This window comes from Trichosurus vulpecula, chromosome 1, assembly GCF_011100635.1.
Source record: "Trichosurus vulpecula isolate mTriVul1 chromosome 1, mTriVul1.pri, whole genome shotgun sequence".
In the NCBI taxonomy this organism is placed as follows: domain Eukaryota; kingdom Metazoa; phylum Chordata; class Mammalia; order Diprotodontia; family Phalangeridae; genus Trichosurus; species Trichosurus vulpecula.
Window position 1 is genome coordinate 45,699,854 of NC_050573.1, and position 19,657 is coordinate 45,719,510.

The 19,657-nt window shown below is 40.9% G+C and overlaps 1 protein-coding gene across 1 annotated transcript in view; it reads left to right on the forward strand.

The window, feature by feature from the left end:
* The window catches only part of ADGRD1 (adhesion G protein-coupled receptor D1), a 477,959-nt gene that overhangs the window by 76,093 nt on the left and 382,209 nt on the right, over positions 1-19,657 (forward strand). The window contains exon 13 of the mRNA XM_036742325.1: positions 1,233-1,374. Within this exon, the coding sequence (XP_036598220.1) occupies positions 1,233-1,374 (142 nt within the window). The remainder of the gene's footprint in view (positions 1-1,232; positions 1,375-19,657) is intronic.

A 19,657-nucleotide genomic window follows, 5' to 3' on the forward strand; every position in this document is an offset into this window, starting at 1 on the left:
TCAGGTCTTCCTGTTTCCAGGTTCAGTAATCTATCCATTGGGTCATCTATGTTACTTGGCTAAGAGTATGGGTATTTGACTATCATTTGGGTACAGAGAGTTAATGGAGTTAATCTATCAATATTTCTCCTCCCCTCAGTAGAGTCAGGATTAATGTTGCTCAAGCTTGGTTTCCTTTGGGTTAGTGGCTTCATTCAATTTAATTCAACTAAATAAACATTTGTTTTATAAGAAAGATAAAATATAACCTCAATAGAATATAAGCTTATTGAGGGCTGGGACTGTTTCAGTTTTGTATCCCCAAAGCCCAGCACAGCGCATAGTAGGTATTTAATAAGCACTGGATTGATTCATTCAATCAATCAACAAGCATTTATTAAGTTTGTTTTTGTTTAGTCATTTTTCAGTTGGGTCCTATTCTTCATGACCCTGTTTGGGGTTTTCTTGGCAAAGATATTGGAATGGTTTGCCATTTATGTCTTGTGCTTATTTTATAGATGAGAAAATTGAGGCAACTAGGGTTAAGTGACTTGCCCAGGGTCACACAGCTAGTAAGTGTCTGAGGCCAGATTTGAACTCAGGAAGATGAGTCTTCTGACTCCAGGCTCAGTGCTCTGTGCATTATGGCACTACCTAGCTGCCCATTTATTAAGTACCTACCATTTATGCGAGATCCTGGAGTTACAAAGAAAGAAAGAAAGAAAGAAAGAAAGAAGGAAAGAAAGAAAGAAAGAAATGAAGGAAGGAAGGAAGGAAGAAAAGAAACAGTTTCTGATCTCAGTAAGTATACATTCTATAAGAGTGATTGATTATCAAGAATCTACTCGTTTTTGGCTATACTAGATTGGTACTAAGAACACCACAAAATTAGTTCCTGCCCTCAATGAGCCTACATTCCATATTCATTTAGGAATTTAAGTCTTTGGTGGAGATGCATTTTCTTTGAAAATTGCAAAGCTCAGTGTAAAAAATATAAAGTCATTCACATGATCTTAGATCTAGAGCTGGAAGAGATCAAAGGGACCATTTAGTTTAACCTTTTATTATGTAGATGAGAACACTAAAGTTCATGGAGTGAAAGGAGCTTGTCTAAGCTTACACTGATGATCTCTAGACACAGTTGAAATCTAATATGAATACTCAAAGTGGCTTTCAGCTACCTTCTTCTTCTTTCACTCCTACCCTTTGTCCAGTTTGTAATAATTTTCCATTTGTTTTCATTTACTTCCAAGGATTACTGAGGCAGCCAACTACAAAAAGCACTTGATACTAGCTACCAGTTACCTTATTTCTCTGAAGGTAGAACCACCACCGGTGCTGTCCCAGAACTTGTCAGGATCACCTCTGATCACCATCCGGCTCACACACACCCTGGTGAGTTTTATAACAATATCCATTGTGCTGTCATCCTTTGATTAGTTTTGAGAATTGGTTTATTCAGTTGTTTTTTTGCAAATTCCAAAGTATTAATACTCTTTGTTTTTTTTCTTTAATGCCTGCCATCTTGTCACCCTTTAGTTTGGTTTGTTTTTGTAATTCCCAAAGTATTAATGCTGTTTGGTTGGTTTTTCGCAGTTTCTACTATGTTGTCACCCTTTAGTTTGTTTTGTTTTGGTAATTCCCAAAGTATTAGCACTATTTGGTTGTTGTTGGTTTTTTTTTTAAACAATGTCCACCATATGGTCATCCTTTAGTTTGTTTTGTTTTTGTAATTCCTAAAGTATTAATACTGTTTGGTTGTTTTTTTTTTAACAATGTCTGCCATGTTGTTACCCTGTGGTTTGTTTTAAGGACAGGTTTGTTTTTGCAATTCCCAAAGTATTAATACTCTTTAGTTGTTTTTTTTTAAAATAATGCCTGCCAGGTTGTTACCCTTTGGTTTGTTTTAAGGACAGGTTTGTTTTTGCAATTCCCAAAGTATTAATACCCTTCAGTTTGCTTTCGCATTGCCTACAGTATTAATATCCTTTGATTTATTCTTGGAATGTCTGTTATGTTGTCATTGTTTGATTTGTCTTGGGGATACCTACCATATTATTATCCTTTAGTTTCAAGTGTGTTTTTGAGATGCTTGCCATGCTGTTGCCCTTTGGCTTGCTTTTATGATGCCCACAGTATTAATATATTGGTTTGTTTTTGGAATGCCCACCATGTTACTAAATACTGTTTTTATAACCCATGAAATGTTGATACCTTTTAGTTTATTTTGGCAATATCCACCATATTGTGCCCCTTTGGTTTGCTTTGGTGATGTCTACCATCCTGTCATCCTGCTTGTTTTTCTGATGCCAAACCCTTTTTTTGTTTTTTTTTTTTGTGATACCCTCCATGTTACTACCACTTTGACTATTTTTGCCACACCTAAAATATCAGTACCCTTTGGTATATTTTTGGGACTCCCACCATGCTACTATGATTTGGTTTGTTTTTGCAACACCTGCAAATAATGCTTTTTCATTTGTTTTTGTAATATCTACCATGTTGTCATTCTGGTTTGTTCTTGCATTTTAAAATATCACAGTTCTCTGTGGGAATGTGCTGAGTTTCTAGGATGATATTGGGGCTGGTGAAAATAAGCATCATCTTGTTATTAACAGCCATGTCTGGTTGGCCTTATCTTTGCCCTCCAGTAAAGTGACACTCAGTTTGTGGTGGCCATTGGGTTGGTCACAGAGTTTCACTACTGGGCAGAAAAACTTTCGAGAAAAGATGGAGGCTGCCTAATATGATCATGCTGCTCCTGTAAATGTTACTTGAAGTGATCATGAATGGACCTTTGGGGAAATAACACATTCTTAATTTTCTTGTCTTACTGCCTCTGGCAAGGTAAAGCAATTTGTTTTGGCTGGAAAGAACAGGAATGAACAACTAGAATTATCCATTTCTGTATTTAAAAATGTTTTGAGTGATAAACAATTTGCTGTGTAAGCAATCTGGTTTGCTTATGACCTCTTGGTGAGTGAGGAAGACCATGGTATTGGTTGTGTAGGTATGTGGATAGCTAATGTTTTTAAAAATAGATTCTATTGATATATCTGGTCTTTACATCTACCTTTCTAACCTTCCCTTTATCCACCCCCCTTAGGGAGATATCCCTTATAACAAAGAATTTTTTTAAAGAGAAAAGTTAAGCAAAACTGAACAATACATTGAAAAAAATCTGATGTTCTCTGAAATATTCCACATCTGTAGATCTTTCCCCACCCCTATCTTTGCGTAAGAAAAAGGGGAGGTGTCGTCTCCTATTTCTTCTTTGGGACCAATCTTGTTCCTTACAATTTTGCAATATTCATTTTTTATTAAGATTTTTTATTTTTAGTTTACAAAACTCAGTTCCACATGATTTTGAGTTCCAGATTTTCTTCCCCCTCTCCCCACCTCCCTCCCCAAGATGGCATGGAACCTGATATATCCTCTACATATAACTTTGCATTGAACTTATAGTCAAGTTGTAAAGAAGAATTATGACCAATGGAATGAATCATGAGAAAGAAGAAACAAAAACAAAAGAGAAAAAAAACGAGAAAAAAAGGAGAGCAAACAGTGTGCTTCAATCTGCATTCAGCCTCCATAGTTCTTTCTCTGGATGTAGATAGGTCTCTCCCTCATGAGTCCTTTGGAATTGTCTTTGAACCTTGTATTGCTGAGAAGAGCAAGGTCTATCCAGGTTAGTCATCACAGAATCCATATATTTGTGGTTGTGTATAATGTTCTGCTAGTTCTGCTCCTCTCACTCAGCATTATATTGTGTAGGTTTTTCCAGGTTATTATGAAGTCCGTATCTTCCCCATTTCTCATAGCATAATATTCATTTTTAATAGTTTTGTGACTGTTGTTCTTAATATTTTCATTTAAAAATAGAATTTCTTACTACCTTAATAATATCATAGAATGGTACATGTTTGGTATGTGTGTGTGCATGCATGTATTTGCATTTGATCAAAAATGTTAGCCTGAGCCTGGCATAGAGTGCATGCTGAATAAATGCTTATTTTTTTGATAGATGATTGCCTAAGAATGTTTTATTTAAAAAAAACCCACAACTTTTATTGATGCTATCTGTTTTTGCATCACAGTTACTTCTATACAATCTCTCCCACCCCTACCCAATGCTTGAATACTCCCTTTTAATAAAAGAATCATAGAATTTGGCAGTGTGTTAGCAGAGTGGATAGAGATCTGGCCTTAGAGTCAGGAAGACCTGAGTTTGAATCCTGTCTCAGACTATTATTAGCTGTGTGACCCTGGGTAAGTCACTTAACTTTCACTTGCCTTTGTTTCCTCATCCTGTAAAACGGGCATCCTAATAGTACCTATTTCCCAGGGTTGCTGAGAAGATCAAACGAGATCATATTTATGTAGTGCTTTGAAAACCCTAAAGCATTATATAAAAATGGTAGTTATTATTACTTTATTTGGCATCTAATTCAACTCACTCACCAAAACGAAGGACAGATTTGCCACACTTGGAGATGAATAGTTAAAACCCAATACAACAAACACAGATGGCATTGTTGGCAATGCTCTGCCCCTATGGGGCGCCAACTCTGCTAAAGGAGGGCACAATGTTTCATTATGTGGGCTCTAATTCCAAAATTGGTCATGCTGGTTACTCAGAGTTCAGCATCCTTAGCATTCTTTTTGCTTATGTGTTTGGAGTCATTGTGTATCGCTTTCTCTACTTCTCTCTATTTCTCTCGGTGTCTGTTCATAAAAGTCTTCCCATGTTTCTCTGAATTCTTCATTTTCATCCTTTTTAACCATATCATTATATCTCATCCCTTTCACATGCCACAGCCTGTTCAGTCATTCCCCAATCGAGGGGCACTCACTTTGTTCTGTGAATGTTTTACATGTTAATAATTTAGACTGTAAGCTCCTTGTAGTTTGGGACTGTCTTTTGTCTCTTTCTGTATCCCCAGTGCTTAGTAGCGTGCCCAGCACATAGTAGGTACTTAATGTTTATTGATTAATGAAATGTATTTATAATAAGCCATATGCCTTTTAAAAAAATCTAATTTTTACTTACATGTTTTCCTTTTACATTGCATTCATTTTTGAGTATGTCCTTTCCCTTCTCCTACCCAGTGATCCATGTTCTGTAATAAAATTGAAAAAAAAGAGAATTGTACAACTTAACAAAATAAACCAATACAACAATAATATTTATCAGTAAAGGCAATGTTTCACACCCATAGTCTTCCACCTCTTAAGAGAAAAGAAATAGTTGCATTTTCTCAACTTTTATCTGGGACATTATAATTATGCAGCTCTACCCTGGAGTCATAGTGAAAGCATGGGATTTCATCAGAGGACATGGGTTCAAATCCCAATCTGCCACTTGCTTTCTCGGAGACCTTGAATAAGTCACTTCTCTGGATCTCATGCTTCCTCCTCTGTAACACAAAGGGTTAGACCAGCTGTATCTAAGGTCTCTTTTAGCTCTGAGTCCATAATTCAGAATATGAGCCAAAGAAATAGGAAGGAGCCCAACTTTTCTTGATAATTTTAAAAGGACAGAAAACAGGTGAGGAAATTATAAAAGGTAAAATGCAGCCATTGCAGTTTATTCATCAGGATGCTGTTTGGATGCATTGCCTCTGAGCTGGAGTCATCTTGCTTGAGAGAAGGATATTGGAATTTGTCATTTCTGACAATTAACAGAATAAGAATTTGGCTTAGGGCAGGAATGGCTTTGTACCCCAGTACATAGTAGGTGCTTCATGTTTATTATTTTTATTAATTAATATAAAATGGTTAGTTTAATTGGATTGCATTGAGTTGCCCAGCCTCCAGGAGTGTGAAATCCCTTGAAATGTTAGAATTACTTAGAGGAAAGCAAGAATGCCTTCTTTGAGGCAGAGGGCCATCCTTGGAAAAGTTTGTCAGAGCACAGAGCTGGGCAGTTTTAGTGGCTCTTAAGGAAATTATAGAACAGGATTCAAACATTGCAAGCCTGTAATCTAGAGTATATAAAAGGAGGGAGGGGCTCTTTTTAAAGGCATTGGAAACCTTCCTTTGGGGATTTTGAGGTTGAACATAGCCTAGTCAAGAGAAGAAAAAAAGCTGCCTGCCCTAGTCTATGATGAGGGAAACCCATTTCCCAGCAGTCCTCAGCCTCAGCTAGGATCACTGGGATGGGAAAGGAGAACAATTGCCTGATAGAGCACAGAGCAGGCCCTAGGAAGCCAGGCTGTTCACTGGAATCCACCGCAAAGAAGAATGGGAAATCAGGGGAGAGCGCACATAATTCACAGAAACCTGCTGACATTAAGTGTATCGTCTAGGGGTGGGAGAGCTTGGGAGCCCCAGAGAGATGAGTTAACACAAGCTAAAAATGACTACCATATGGAGTTTCAGGCAGAGCAAAGACAGCCCTGCTTTTGGCTAACACAAAGGCGTTGGCGATGGTTGGAGTATTTCAGAAATGTGAAATGTGAAATCAGTCCGATTTCCCATTACTTCCCTCCCACTCTCCCAATTGCAGCCAAATTGGCCTGCTTGAGGTACAGGACATTTGATCTCCCACTGCTGTAACTTTTGTATGGGTCCCCCATGCCTGGAATGTCCTTCCTCCTCATTCCTACCTTCCGATACCCTTGAAACCTTGGATCAGTCCTCTAAATTCTACAGGATTCGCTCAGTTGTTAAGTATTCTACCAGCTACAACAAAAAATACTTTGACTATATTTCACAGTTTTTCTTACCTATGTCTTTATTGAACCCCCTTGGTAGAATCTGAGCTCCTTGAGAATCAATCGATCCAGGATGCCCAGTCTATCCACAAGTAGTTACTAGGCCCTGTCATTTGGGAGGCACTTTGCTACGGCAGGAGCTGTGTTGTATTTGCGTTTGGATATGTGGCCCTGATACGTAACATAGTACCTTATACATAGATGCTTAGGTTTGTTGAAATTTAATAGAACCAACCTGAATATAAGCAAGAGGAATCATGCGGTGTGAATCAGTCAACTAATATGCATTTATTAAACACCTACTAAGCACCAAGTACTGGGCTAAGTGCTGAGTTTACAAAAGAAAGGCAAAGAAACAGTCTTTGCTCTCAGGAGCTCACAGTCTAATGAGGGAGAACAAGATGCAAACAATTACATCCGGGGCCTTGGGCCACAAGATATGCATGGGATAGATTGGAAATTGTTAATAGAGGGATGGCAACAGCAGGAAGGAGAGGTTTCTCGTAAGAGGTGGGATTTTGGATGGGACTTAAGAGAAGCCAGAGAAGGCAGGGGAGGGAGATGAGAAGCGAGAGAATTCCAGCATGGAGGACAGCCAATGGCTGTGCATGGAGTTAGTAGATGGAGGGTCTTGTTTGAGGAACCACAGGGAAGGCAGTGTGAGGCTTGGTTGAAGAAACCTAGGTGATAATCCTAGGTCAGAGAAGACTTGAGGAAGGGGAATCATTTTTGTTTTCAAATATTTTAAGGGCCGTTGTGGAGAAGAGGGATTAGGTTTGTTCCACTTGGCTGTAGGGGGTAGAACTAGGAGAATTGGGGAGAATTTTTAGAGACATAGATTTTTGACTCATGTCAGGAAAAACTTCCTAATAACTTTTGTCATTGTTCAGCCATGTCTGACTCTTTGTGACCTCATTTGGGGTTTTCTTGGCCAAGAGACTAGAGTGGTTTGCCATTTCCTTCTCCAGATCATTTTGCAGACGAGGAAACCGAGGCCAACAGGGTTAAGTGACTTGCCGAGGGTCATACAGCTAGTAAGTGTCTAAGGCTAGATCTGAACTCAGGTCTTCCTAACTCCAGCCCCAGCACTCTATCTACTGCACCATCTAGCTGCCTCAACACTAGAGCTATCTGAAAGTGGAGTGGGCTGCCTGGAGGGGATAGTGGCCTCCCCGTAGTTAGAGATTGTCAAGCCAAGGCTAGACAACCACATGCCAAGGATATAGTAGAGGAATTTCATAACCAGGTATGGTTCATAATAGATGGCCCCAGAGATTCCCTCTAACTTTGAGGGGCTAGGGTTCTACAAATGGGGAGGGTCAGAGAGCATTGTAAGCAGATAGCATGTAGACAAGTCTTAACCATAATAATCTGACCTGTCACATCAGAAAGGAACATATTGGGAAAGAGTAAATGTGACCTTCTGTAATAACAATGCTGCTTGCAGCTGCTGTGGAGGTGTAAGGCCAACAATACCAGCATATTTGGTCTGCTTTTCTAAGGAAAGCAACTTTAAGGGGTTAACAATCTTATTTTAATTAAACATACATATGTCATTCACTTAGTTCATTGGAAAAAGTCAGCACCTTGAACTTCAGAGAAAACACAAACGGAAATTACAAGCAGAAATTATATAAACAGAGCAAATAACACAAATCAGCAGACAGGGCTTCTGTCCATACAGTACATACATAGTTACCAGAGAGAGAGAGAGAGAGAGAGAGAGAGAGAAAAGCACCAACATCTAGGTTTTCAAAGCAGAGGGGCTCCTTAATGGCTACCCAGAGTCTTGTCTGGCCAAATCACAGGAACAACCTTCCAGTGAGTGAGCCCCCCCACCCCGCCCCTGCCAAGCAAAATGCTGACCTCAGAGTATATATACGCTTCTTCAGGGTTAGAGGGCATCACAACCATGTGACTCAAATTCATGTGACTTAGGCTTTCTTGTGACATAAGCAGGTCATCAGAGACTCTTGTTTCAATCAAAGGCAAGGCTCAATCAAAGGCACTGGATTGCCTTAGTGCTGAGAAGCACTCCAAAAGAAAAAAAATAGCAAAAAGTCCCATTACACCTTCTTGAAGGTGGCATGGTGGAAAGGGCAGCGTGGAGGCTTGTTAAGTGAGACTCACTTTACTTGTTTGCAAAATAAGGGGATTGGACTAGATGGCCTCCAAGGTTATGTCCAGCTCTAGGTCTATGATTCTGTATGATCCTCATGAATTTGGCTGAATGTCTGTTCTGTCTGGTGGACACACAAGTATTTGGCAAGTGGAGAGCCCAGGCTCTCATCACATGATAACTGCCTTTGCTAAGCACATCTGCTAAGGAGGGGTGGGAAAGGACCCTGTAAGTCACAGCAGATGTCAAGAGGAATGTGGAGGAGCTGTAACTGTAGATTGTACAAAAAAGAGGAGAGGGTTCATTCTTCCAGGGAGCAGAGTCATAGGACTAAGAAAGGAAACTTCGTTGAGCCAGTATCATCTCAACGAGAGCATCTGAAGATGAAATGCTCAATGGGAACCATGGAGGGATGGATGTCTTAGAAATTAGCTTCTATGGATGAGAGGCATCATCTTAGAAACAGGCCAACCTCCCTAGGTGGAAAAGTCATTTCTAGTCATATTTTTAATGATTTCACAACTATTGTCACATCACTATTATCATCGCCACAGGCTGATGGCTTCTCTTCTATTTGATTGGCTTGCAAAGTTGGGGCGGTGGCCACTTGGGGAGCCATGGCACAATCCCAAATAGTCTGTGCTTGACTCCAAAAGGGAGACTAGCCGAAGGTCCCATAGTTGCTAAATGACTGAGCCAGGATTTGAACCTAGTTCTTTTGGCTCCAGCTTCACTGTTCTTTTCATGACCCCCCTCCTGCCTCCCAAGAGAAGGTGGCAGACTCCTGAGGAAGGCTGGGCCATGGAGAAGTTGCAAAATACATAAAGCATGCCTTTGGTATCTTCCTCCATGCTTGGCTCCTCAGTCTGGCATTCTCCTTGAATCTTTCCTATGACCAGAATTTACTCTGTCTGAGTCCTTCAATGCTTCTCTCCCAGAAGAGGAGAAAGTGTTGACTCTAGTTCCAGAGACTTGGAGCTCAGACTTCTGCTATTTATACCTGGGTCTTTTGCAAGGCCCGTTTTTTGGGAGGCAATTGAGGTTAAGTGATTTACCTAGGATCACACAGCTAGTAAGTGTCTGAGGCTGGATTTGATTCCAGGGCCTGTGCTCTATCCACTGCACCACATAGCTGCCTTAAGAACCTTTGTTCTAAAGTGATTCTGAAAAAAAAAATGAGGAGGCCCCCCCCCCCCCAAAAAAAAATTCTTTTAATTTTCAATTCAGCAAGCATGATGGAAGCAATGTAGTTCATTGGAAAGAACATGTCCCTTCTGAGCTTGCTACCTGTACTGCAGCTCTTGGTGTGGTCCATTAGCTTCCTTGGGCCACAGGTTCCTGATCTTTAAAATGAGTCCCTGGCCTAGATGACCTCTGAGGTTCTTCCCATTACTGTAGCTATGATTGTAATCCAAAGTGACCGTTGTGTGCCAGAGATACAGGACATAAAAAGAAGTAATCCTTACCCTCTAAAAGTTTACATTCTACTGATTCTCTAAATCCACATTCCTCTGATAAAATTTATGCAATTATGTTGTTCATGGCTGATAAAAGATTAGTACACCACATGCCCAGACAATATCTAATTTAACCTTGGGAACTCCTTGGCTTTTAGCCCAAGGAACAAATCTCTAATGGTGGAATTTCCAGGGCTGTGATACACTAATGGTAGGGCAGGGTTTTTTTTTTTTTTTCCTCCCCAGGGCATCTTGAAACCTCTGAAAGCTCCTACCTATTTAATCTACTCAGAACCTTGACCCTATTTCTGACATGTGGTGAAGATCAACTATGGCCTCCACCCTGTGGGGCATTTCAGGAGCTTGTGAATCAGAGCACCTTCCAAAAGTGATACCTCTGAAATGAACCCTGGGTGAAAATGATTTAAATCATAAGCTCACCCAGTCCTCTGTCTTTCCTTCCTACTCAGCGTATTTATAAGATCATAGATTTAGAGCCAAAATGGACCCTAGAGGCTGGTGAGTACAACTCCTATTTTACAAATGAAGAAACCGAGGCTGAGTGGCTTTCCTAGGGTTATACAGCTGCTAAGTCTCAACTCAGGTCTTTCTGACTCCAACTCCAGTGTGCTATCAATTTCAGCCTCCTTTTACATTATTCTATATACTAACTACCCACAGTCTTTAGACTACTAAAAACGGAGAAACCTCTCACATATCATCATTTTGGAAACTAATCTAGGTCAGTTACTTGAAAAAAAAAAGACAAAGCCAACACCAGCAAGAAATGAGATCAGTCCAACTGCATTCATGGGTTTGCCTTTTGGCTTTGAACTAAAATTCCTTATTACAGATTCAATGTGATTTAGTGGGTGGGACAGGAGGAGGGGAGGGAGGGGGAGTGGGGCTGCTGGACAGATTATGAGTTTGTTTTGGGTGGAGCCCGGCCTTGAAGATCTCTATGTGCAGAATTCCTCAGAACAGTCCAAACTGAGAATAAAGATTCTATGTGTCAGCAATTAAGCAAACATTCGGCAAATATTATCCAGTGCCTGTCTCATACAGAGGACTCTACTGGGGGTTAAGGAAGGCATGGATTGTAGATAAGACACAGTCCCCACTTTTATGGAGTTCACAGTCTAGCAAGAGAATAAGGTACAAACAGGTAGCACTTTACAAGACAATATTATGTAAAAGAGAGATAGTGTGGTACAGTGAGTAGTGGGCAGATAGGTGGTGCAGAGATAGGACTCTGGGCTTGGAACTGGGAAGACTTATCCTCATGAGTTCAAATCCAACCTCAGACACTTAGAAGCTGTGTGACCCTGGGCAAGTCACTTAACCCTGTTTGCCTCAGTTTCCTCATCTGTAAAATGAGCTGGAGAAGGAAATGGCAAACTGCTCCAGCATCTTTACCAAGAAGACCCCAAATGGGGCCATGAAGAGTCAGACACAAGATGGTGGAAGTCTTTGAACTCATGATGTGTGAGAATCAATTAAAAGAAGTGAGGAGGTTTAGTCTGGAGAAGACTTAGGGGACACAGGATAGTTGTCTTTAAACATCATAAGGCTGTTGTATTCTGCTTGACCCCAGGGGACCAAACAGGACCAAAAGAGGACTAGGTGGGAGTCACAGAGAGACTAATCAATCAATGTCTTGATGATCTTCCTGATAATGGGAGCTATTTGGAAGTGGAATGTTTGCTTTGGGTGCTCCCTCTTCAAGCAGGGTCTGGGTGACCTCTTGTTGAGTATGTGAGAGGAAAGATTCCTTCATATATGGTTTGAGGTCTCAACAAACTCAAATTCTTTGACATACTGACTGTATGACCATAGGCAAGTCTCTTGACCTTCCAGGGCCTGAGACTCAAAGTTACAGGTGAGTTTCTGACCAGCATGAGTGATGGATGTTTTCATGAAGGAAGTTCCCTGATATCATGGAATCACAGTTCTGAACCTCTCTCTTCTCTCCCCCTAATCTATAGTAAGAGAATTAGAGAGGCCCAAGCAAAATGCTATACAAGGTCTTACTGAGAACTCTATGACTGGCAAAGGTTATCTGGGGTGGCTTCATGGGGGAGGGAAGACTTGAAATGTATTTTAAAGATAGGTAGCAACTTAACAGACCAAAAAAGAAGAGGAAAGGCATCGCCGGCATTGAAAACAGTGTGATCAAAGGCAAAGAGGTAGGAGATGGCCAAATATAATCAAGGGGTGACTTTGGCTGGAATATTGAGGGAAGTAATATGAACTGGGGCTGGAAAGAGTATGCTGTTCTGTGATTTCCTCAAAACCACACAAGAAGATAGAGACAGAACTAGAACTAGAACCCAAGTCTCTTCTGCTCCCTGAAGCTAGTATTTTCTCATGACAACATGCTCCCCCGGTCCCAGTTCTCTTCTTGTTTCAGAAGAGCTGGGCTAAGGCTGAAGTCAAGCCATACTAGAAAAATTCAGGAATGACCCAGTGCTGAAGGGCATGTTTCCAATAAGGAAGATCCAACAAACCCCACTACAAAATGGAGCCAGGGTCAGATCTAGAAAGATCAACTTTATAGAAAACAGATCTGGAGCTATCCCTGAATTCATATGCCCAGAGAACTGTGGCCTGAGGGTAATTCTTATGTACAAGCATCACCTCCCACCCATCTGTGACTTTTTTCATCTCCTTAAGCTGTACTGGCAGTAAGGCCTTGGTACCTCAGCTCTAAAATATTTAATAACTACCCATTAGTTCCTGAAAAAGGTCACTGTTCTATTGCTGAAAAGAAGGGGAGTTTGGGAAATATTTGTGATTTGTGAGAAAGAAGAAGAAGAAGCAGAAGCAGAAGAAGAAGAAAAAGAAGGAAGAAGGAAGAAGAAAGGAGAAGAAGGAAGAAGAAGAAGAAGAAGAAGAAGAAGAAGAAGAAGAAGAAGAAGAAGAAGAAGAAGAAGAAGAAGAAGAAGGAGAAGAAGGAAGAAAGAAGAAGAAAGGAGAAGGAGAAGGAGAAGGAGAAGGAAGAGGAGGAGATTGTTGAGTAAAGGAACAGTAAAATCAGGTCTCTGAAGGAGGAAGATTATTTTAGCAGTGATATGAAGGATGGGCTGAGGCAGGGTGAGAGCTCTTCAAAAGTGGAGTGCCTTGCTTGGGGAGGCAGTGGGTTCCCTCTCACTGGAGGTCTTCCAATGAAGACTGGATGACCATTTGTCCAGTAGGTTGGGCTAGATGGCTGCTGAGGTCCCTGCGAGCTCTGAGAGTCAGTGAGAGCACAAGCAGGAGGGATCGAGAGGAGGTTATTTTGCTTGCTCAGGCAGGTGGTAACAAGAGCCTGGCCCAGGGTGCTGGGAGAAGAGAACGGATGTGATTCAAACATCACACTTCATATTTTTTTAAACTCTGGGATCCAAAAAATAACAGAACCAGATGTGAAAGTTTACCCTTTGCTTAACCCCATTCAAGCATCTTCCAAAAAAATCCTGACTCTGCTGTCATAAGGCACGGGTTCAAATCCCACTTTGGCTCCTTACTACCTGTGTGACCAAGAGGCAGCTGGTGGAGCAAGAGAGAGAGAACCAGGCTTGGAGTCAGGAAGTCCTGAGTTCTAATTTGGCCTCGGACACTTGTTGTGTGACCCTGGACAAATCACTTACCCCTGTTTGCCTCAGTTTCCTTAACTGTAAAATGGGGATAATAATAGCCCCTACCTCCTGGAGTTATTGTGAGGATTAAATGAGATCCTATTTGTAAAAGTACTCAGCACAGTGCCTGGAGCATAGTAAGTGCTGTATATAAATGCTCCCTTCCCTTTCCCTCTCAGACAAATCACTTAACCTCCTGGGCCTCAGTTTCCTCATCTGAGAAGTGGGGGGTTAGTGGTTGGATGCAATGACCAGCATCATTTCTAAACAACTGATGATGAGGCCTACTACCCGTCTCCTTACAGAGAGGTGAAGCGCAGAGACATTTTTGGTGTAGAAGATGCAGAAATTTGTTTTTGTTTCATTATGAATATTGGTCACAAGGCCTTTTTTTCTTTTTCAATAGGAAAGAGGTGGGAGGGAGAAAAAATAGGTTTTTGTTCATTAAAAAATAAAATGTTAAAAATTTAAAAAGAACAAAAAATGAGAGGGTTGGGGTAGATGGTCTCTAAGAGCCTTTCCAGTCAGTTCCTAAAAATTCCTTCCTTCCTAAGAGATCGTCAAATCCAACTCTTCAATTAAAAAGGAGGCTAAGGAATAAACATTTATTAAACACCTACTGTGTACCAGGCACTGTGCTAAGGCTTCGCAAATATTATGTCATTTGATCCTCGTGACGAGCCAGGGTTACTGTTTGGTCCTTCAGTCATGTCCAACTCTTTGTGACCCCATTTTGGGATTTTCTTGGCCAAGAAACTAGAGCAGTTTGCTATTTCCTTCTCCACAGTTTACAGATGAAGAAACTGAGGCAAACAGGGTTAAGTGACTTACCGAGGTTCATACAAGTAGTAAGTGTCTGAAGCTGGATTTGAACTCAGGTCTTTCCTACTCCAGCCCAGCACTGTGGATAGCCACAGTGTCACCTAGCCATTGCAACCCTGGGAGGTAGGTCCTATTATTAACTCCATTTTACAGTCCAGGAAACTGAGGGAAACAGAAGTCAAGTGACTTACTCATGGTCACACAGCTAGTAAGTGTCTGATGTGGAATCTGAACTCAAGTCTTCTTGACTCCAGGCCCAGGGCTCTAACCACTGCACCATTCAGATGCCTCCAGTTTGGAGAACAGATTTAGGTGGTGTGAAGGAGAAGGAAGATGGGATGGGAAGAGAGGACATCGTGATTAGAGAAAAGAATTTCAGAATTCTGGATAATCGAGGCAGAACACGTACCCAGAACAATAAGAGATAAGACTATAATGAAAAGTAAAATTAAGGGATGGATTGAATTCTATCTAAGGTTTCTCTGAGCTCTAGACCCTGGGTCAAATATTTATTTCTTTCATGGGTTGGTGGGCTTCTCAAAGATTCTTCCTGGACCTAGGGATTTCTCAGCCTTGATCCTCCTCTTGCTCCTTTAAAGGAAGATCTCCTGGACAGCTTCATGTGTCTCCCAGTCTCTGGGGGTACTGTTTTGGAGCCAGGGTGCACTTAACTGAATTCAGAAATGAGAGCCTATAATTAAACAATTAAACCGAATCTGTTACTGCACATGCTTTCTTCGTAGTGGGACGATCTCTCCGCTTGGCAGCTCTGGGGGACAAATCTGTTTATCACATCAAAATGAATCCGAGGAAATGAAGGGGTTGGGAAACTCCAGTTGTGTTTTCTTGGAGCTTGACTTTATTTTATTATTGAAATTCATTTTTATTCTCTTCAGGTGATTCTATTCTGGAAAGACTGGGGGTGGGGAGTGGCCTGGGAAAATCCTTTGTAACCTCGGAATGTTTTCCCTCGCTTTGCTTTGTGTCAACCTTAAGTAGCAGGCAGGTCAGAAATGAATCTCCCCATCTCAGAAGTCAATTAGTCTGTCAACAAGCATTTACTAAGTGCCTACTATGTGCCAGGTGCTATGTTAAGCTCTGGTTGAGGAAACTGAGAGCCAGATAAGTTATGTGATTGCCTCAAAATCACAGAGCTAATGAAATGACTGACTCCAATAACACACACACTCTCTTTATCTTCATAGTCAATCAAACAAGCATTTATTAGTGCTTACCATGTGCCAGGCACTGTGCTAAATCCCGAGGATACAATAGAAGGTAAAAACTTAGACCCTGTCCTCAAGGAACTTCCATTCTAATGGGATAGACAACTTGCAAATAACTACATACATACCATTAGAATGTGGTCTCCTTGAGGGCAGAGGCTATTTTTACTTTCTTTGTGGGCAGCTAAGTGGCACCATAGTGCATAGAGCACCAGGCCCGGAGTCAGGAAGACTCATCTTCCTGAGTTCAAATCTGGCCTCAGACACCTAATGGCAGTGTGACCTTGGACGTATTACTTAACCCTGTTTGCCTCAGTTTCCTCATCTATAAAATGATCTGGATAAAGAAATGGCAAACCACTCCAGCATCTTTGCCAAGAAAACCCCAAAACGGGGGTGGGGGGTAGTAAGAAAAACTCAGATACAACCGAAAACAACTGAACAATACAAAATACCCCAAACTTAGTACAATACCCAATACATGGGAAATACTTCACAAATACTGGTTGAGCGACTGATAGACTCCCACGTCCAGGGCTCCTCTAAATCCTACAACATCATTCTGCAATACACTGTCTAGTTGGCTTCTCTGAAAATTCAAATATCCTCCTGGAGGGTAAAGCAGATCAGTCATTTTCACACTCCGCTTACCCAGAATTTTAAAATAATTTTCTCTAATAAAATGTTTCCAAGTGGTGAAAGAATGCCCGAGGGCTCCTCTTTCCCCCTTCGCCTCTGTTTTCTTCTTGTTCTGCATTATGAGGTGGCAAAAGATCCCCATCCCCACAAAAGAAGTGAAACCCAACCCAGCATCTCCTCCAGCTGCACCAGTATCCGGGAGTCTGCAAAGTCTGATTGCTGCAGTGATCAGATGATGCACAGAAGCAGCTTTCTTGGCCGACAGCCAAGGCCCAGCATCCCCCTCTTACTTCTGGTCCCCAGTTCAATAGACCGAGACATCCTTTTGATGGTACAGAATATGTCACATTTCAAGGGCTTTTAGTTTCAAGCCGTTTCCAGTATATCTGTCTCTAGTTACAATTGAAATCCCATTCTATAATTCTACTCAAACTTGAACAAAAAGCTCCTAATTTAGGAAATTATCCTGTCATTAGTTAGTGGATATCCCCAGAACAAAAAAGGGAAAGTTCAATTTGAAGTTTAGAAGTAGGAGGGGATATTTTTAAAAATTCCACAGCATTGGGGAATACCAGTGAAGTATACTCACATTGGATGGACACAAAGAAAATTAGCATAGCCCTGATGAAATTCTCTGGAATGCTTTACTCCCCTTCTTCTCCCCACAAAATGCAGTTATCCCTTCCACATCATCACTTTCTCCATTGAGGTTTTGATATATTGTTGGTCGGCATAAGAAATTAAATGAGAATTTTTGGGGAGTTTTGCAGAAGCTGCAGATGACATAGAGTCAATGACCAAACACTTAACCCAAATTTTACCACAAGGTACTATAAATACACCATAAAAAACAAATTCAGACTTCTCTGGTATAAAGGTATATATGGGAATTTTGGGGGAGTTTTGAGGGAGCTGTAGATGACACAGAGTCAATGACCAAATACTTAACCCAAATTTTACCATAAGGTATGTAAACACACCATAGAAGAAAAAATTCAGACTTCTTCTCTGATATGAATGGAGGGCCAAAAATTTTTACACAGATTTTCCAGATGGATGCGGGGGACACACTCCCTCCAGCCCCTGCAATAAGGAAGGGTTTCCTTCTCTGAAAGTGAAAAAGAAAGGCAGAGGTTGTCGTAGTTGCTTTCACTTGAAATAGCTTCCTTATTTTTTGTCTTAAAATCCAATTCATGGATAAGTTAAGACATCACCCTAATGATGTCATTGGTCCTCTTTGAAAGATGAAAGATGAACAACAAAATATATTTTATATATGTATATATGAATATATATATAATATATATAATACATAATTATGTATATATATATATATATCTGTTCACAGCAATTTCCACTAATACTAAGCCCATTGCATTAGTTGAACTTTCTTTGTAATAAAAGAAAAGCAGATAAACAAAATCAATTGACACACACACAATGATTTCTGGAAATGTATGCAACATTCTGCCCCCATAGTTCCGCCACCTGTCTACTGGGAGGAGGAAAGCAGGTTTCTTCTTTACTTTAGGACCAGTATTGGTCATTACAAGTACATCTCACTTAGTTTCCATTTAGCACTTTTCATTTACATTACTGTAGCTATAAAATTCTCCTAATACTGTAATGACAAAAGCAATATGGATTTGTTTGTGGGAATGGAGAGATGTATGATGGTAATTCAGGGCCAGGTTCTTGCCACCACAAATTCAGAAGGAGTCCAGACTTTTTGTTCAAAGCAAATTATACAAGAAAATGTCAGAAACGGTATAACACTTCAGCGCAGGCTGTAAAAATTTAGCACCTCCCGAATACCTATCAAGGTATGACCTGATGGCTAGAATTATACATCAGAAACTCACTATATTTTATGGACTGGCAGATGACAAATCCCCACAGTACAAATACAGGTCTCATAGTGTCCTGGAGAACTCAACCAACAAATTGTGCTGGAACCGGGCCCACTATCACTGGGCAAACTGTTGCCCACAAAAGTCCAGAAGTAACATTGGTCAATTAAAAACTTAACAAGAACAATTTTAAGAGATATCTCCTTACCCAATAATTTTAATCTGCAAACCACATGGAACAAAAATATGGAGATCTAGCAGAGAAACCCCGAATCCTGCGGAAATAGGAGGAAGTAATGCCTGTCACGCCCAATGTCCCCATGCTTCTGGAGCTGTCCAGAGGATGCTGTCGGTGAGCGCCCAGAGGAGGAGCTTATATCCCTGTAACTACCAAAAACACTTATCTTATCTGCCCCTGTAATAGAGAAAGGGGGAAGGAAGCAAGCTTTTATTAAACGCCTAGGTACTGTGCTAAGCATTTTACAAATGTTATCTCATCTGAACCTCACAACAATCCTGGGAGGGGGATGCTATTTATTATCCCCATTTTACAGTCTAAGAAGCAGACAGAGGTTAAGTGACTTGCCCAGGGTCACACAGTTAGGAAGTGTCTGAGTACTGATCTGAACTTTTCCAGACCTAGCGCTCTAACTACTCTATCACTTGCCTGCTCTACAAATAGAAAGGCAGCTAGGTGGTGCAGTGGATAGAGTGCCAGACCTGAAGTCAGGAAGAGCTGAGTTCAAATCCAGCCTCGGACACTTCCTAGCTGTGTGACCCTGGACAAGTCATTCAACCCCGTTTGCCTCAGTTTCCTCATTTGTAAAATGAACTGGAGAAGGAAATGGCAAACCTCTCCAGTATCTTTGCCAAGAAAATCTCAAATGGGGGAAAACTAAGAGTTGGACACGACTGAGAAATGACTGAACTTGTTGTTACAAAGTATTTATGTAGTAATTTAAAGTTGGCAAAACACTTTATGAATATTAACTCATTTGATCCTCAGAACAGCCCAGGGAGGTAGATGCTATTATGATCCCTCCTTTTACAGTTGTGGAAACTGAGATAAACAGCAGTTAAGTGGATTATCCAGAGCCACACAGCTAGTAAGTGGCAGAGGTTGGATTTGAACTCAGATCTTCTTGCCTTCAGTTCCATCACTCAAACCACTTTATCATCTCTCAACAATCCATAGACCATTAGTTGCCTCTTAATAGACCATAGAATATTAA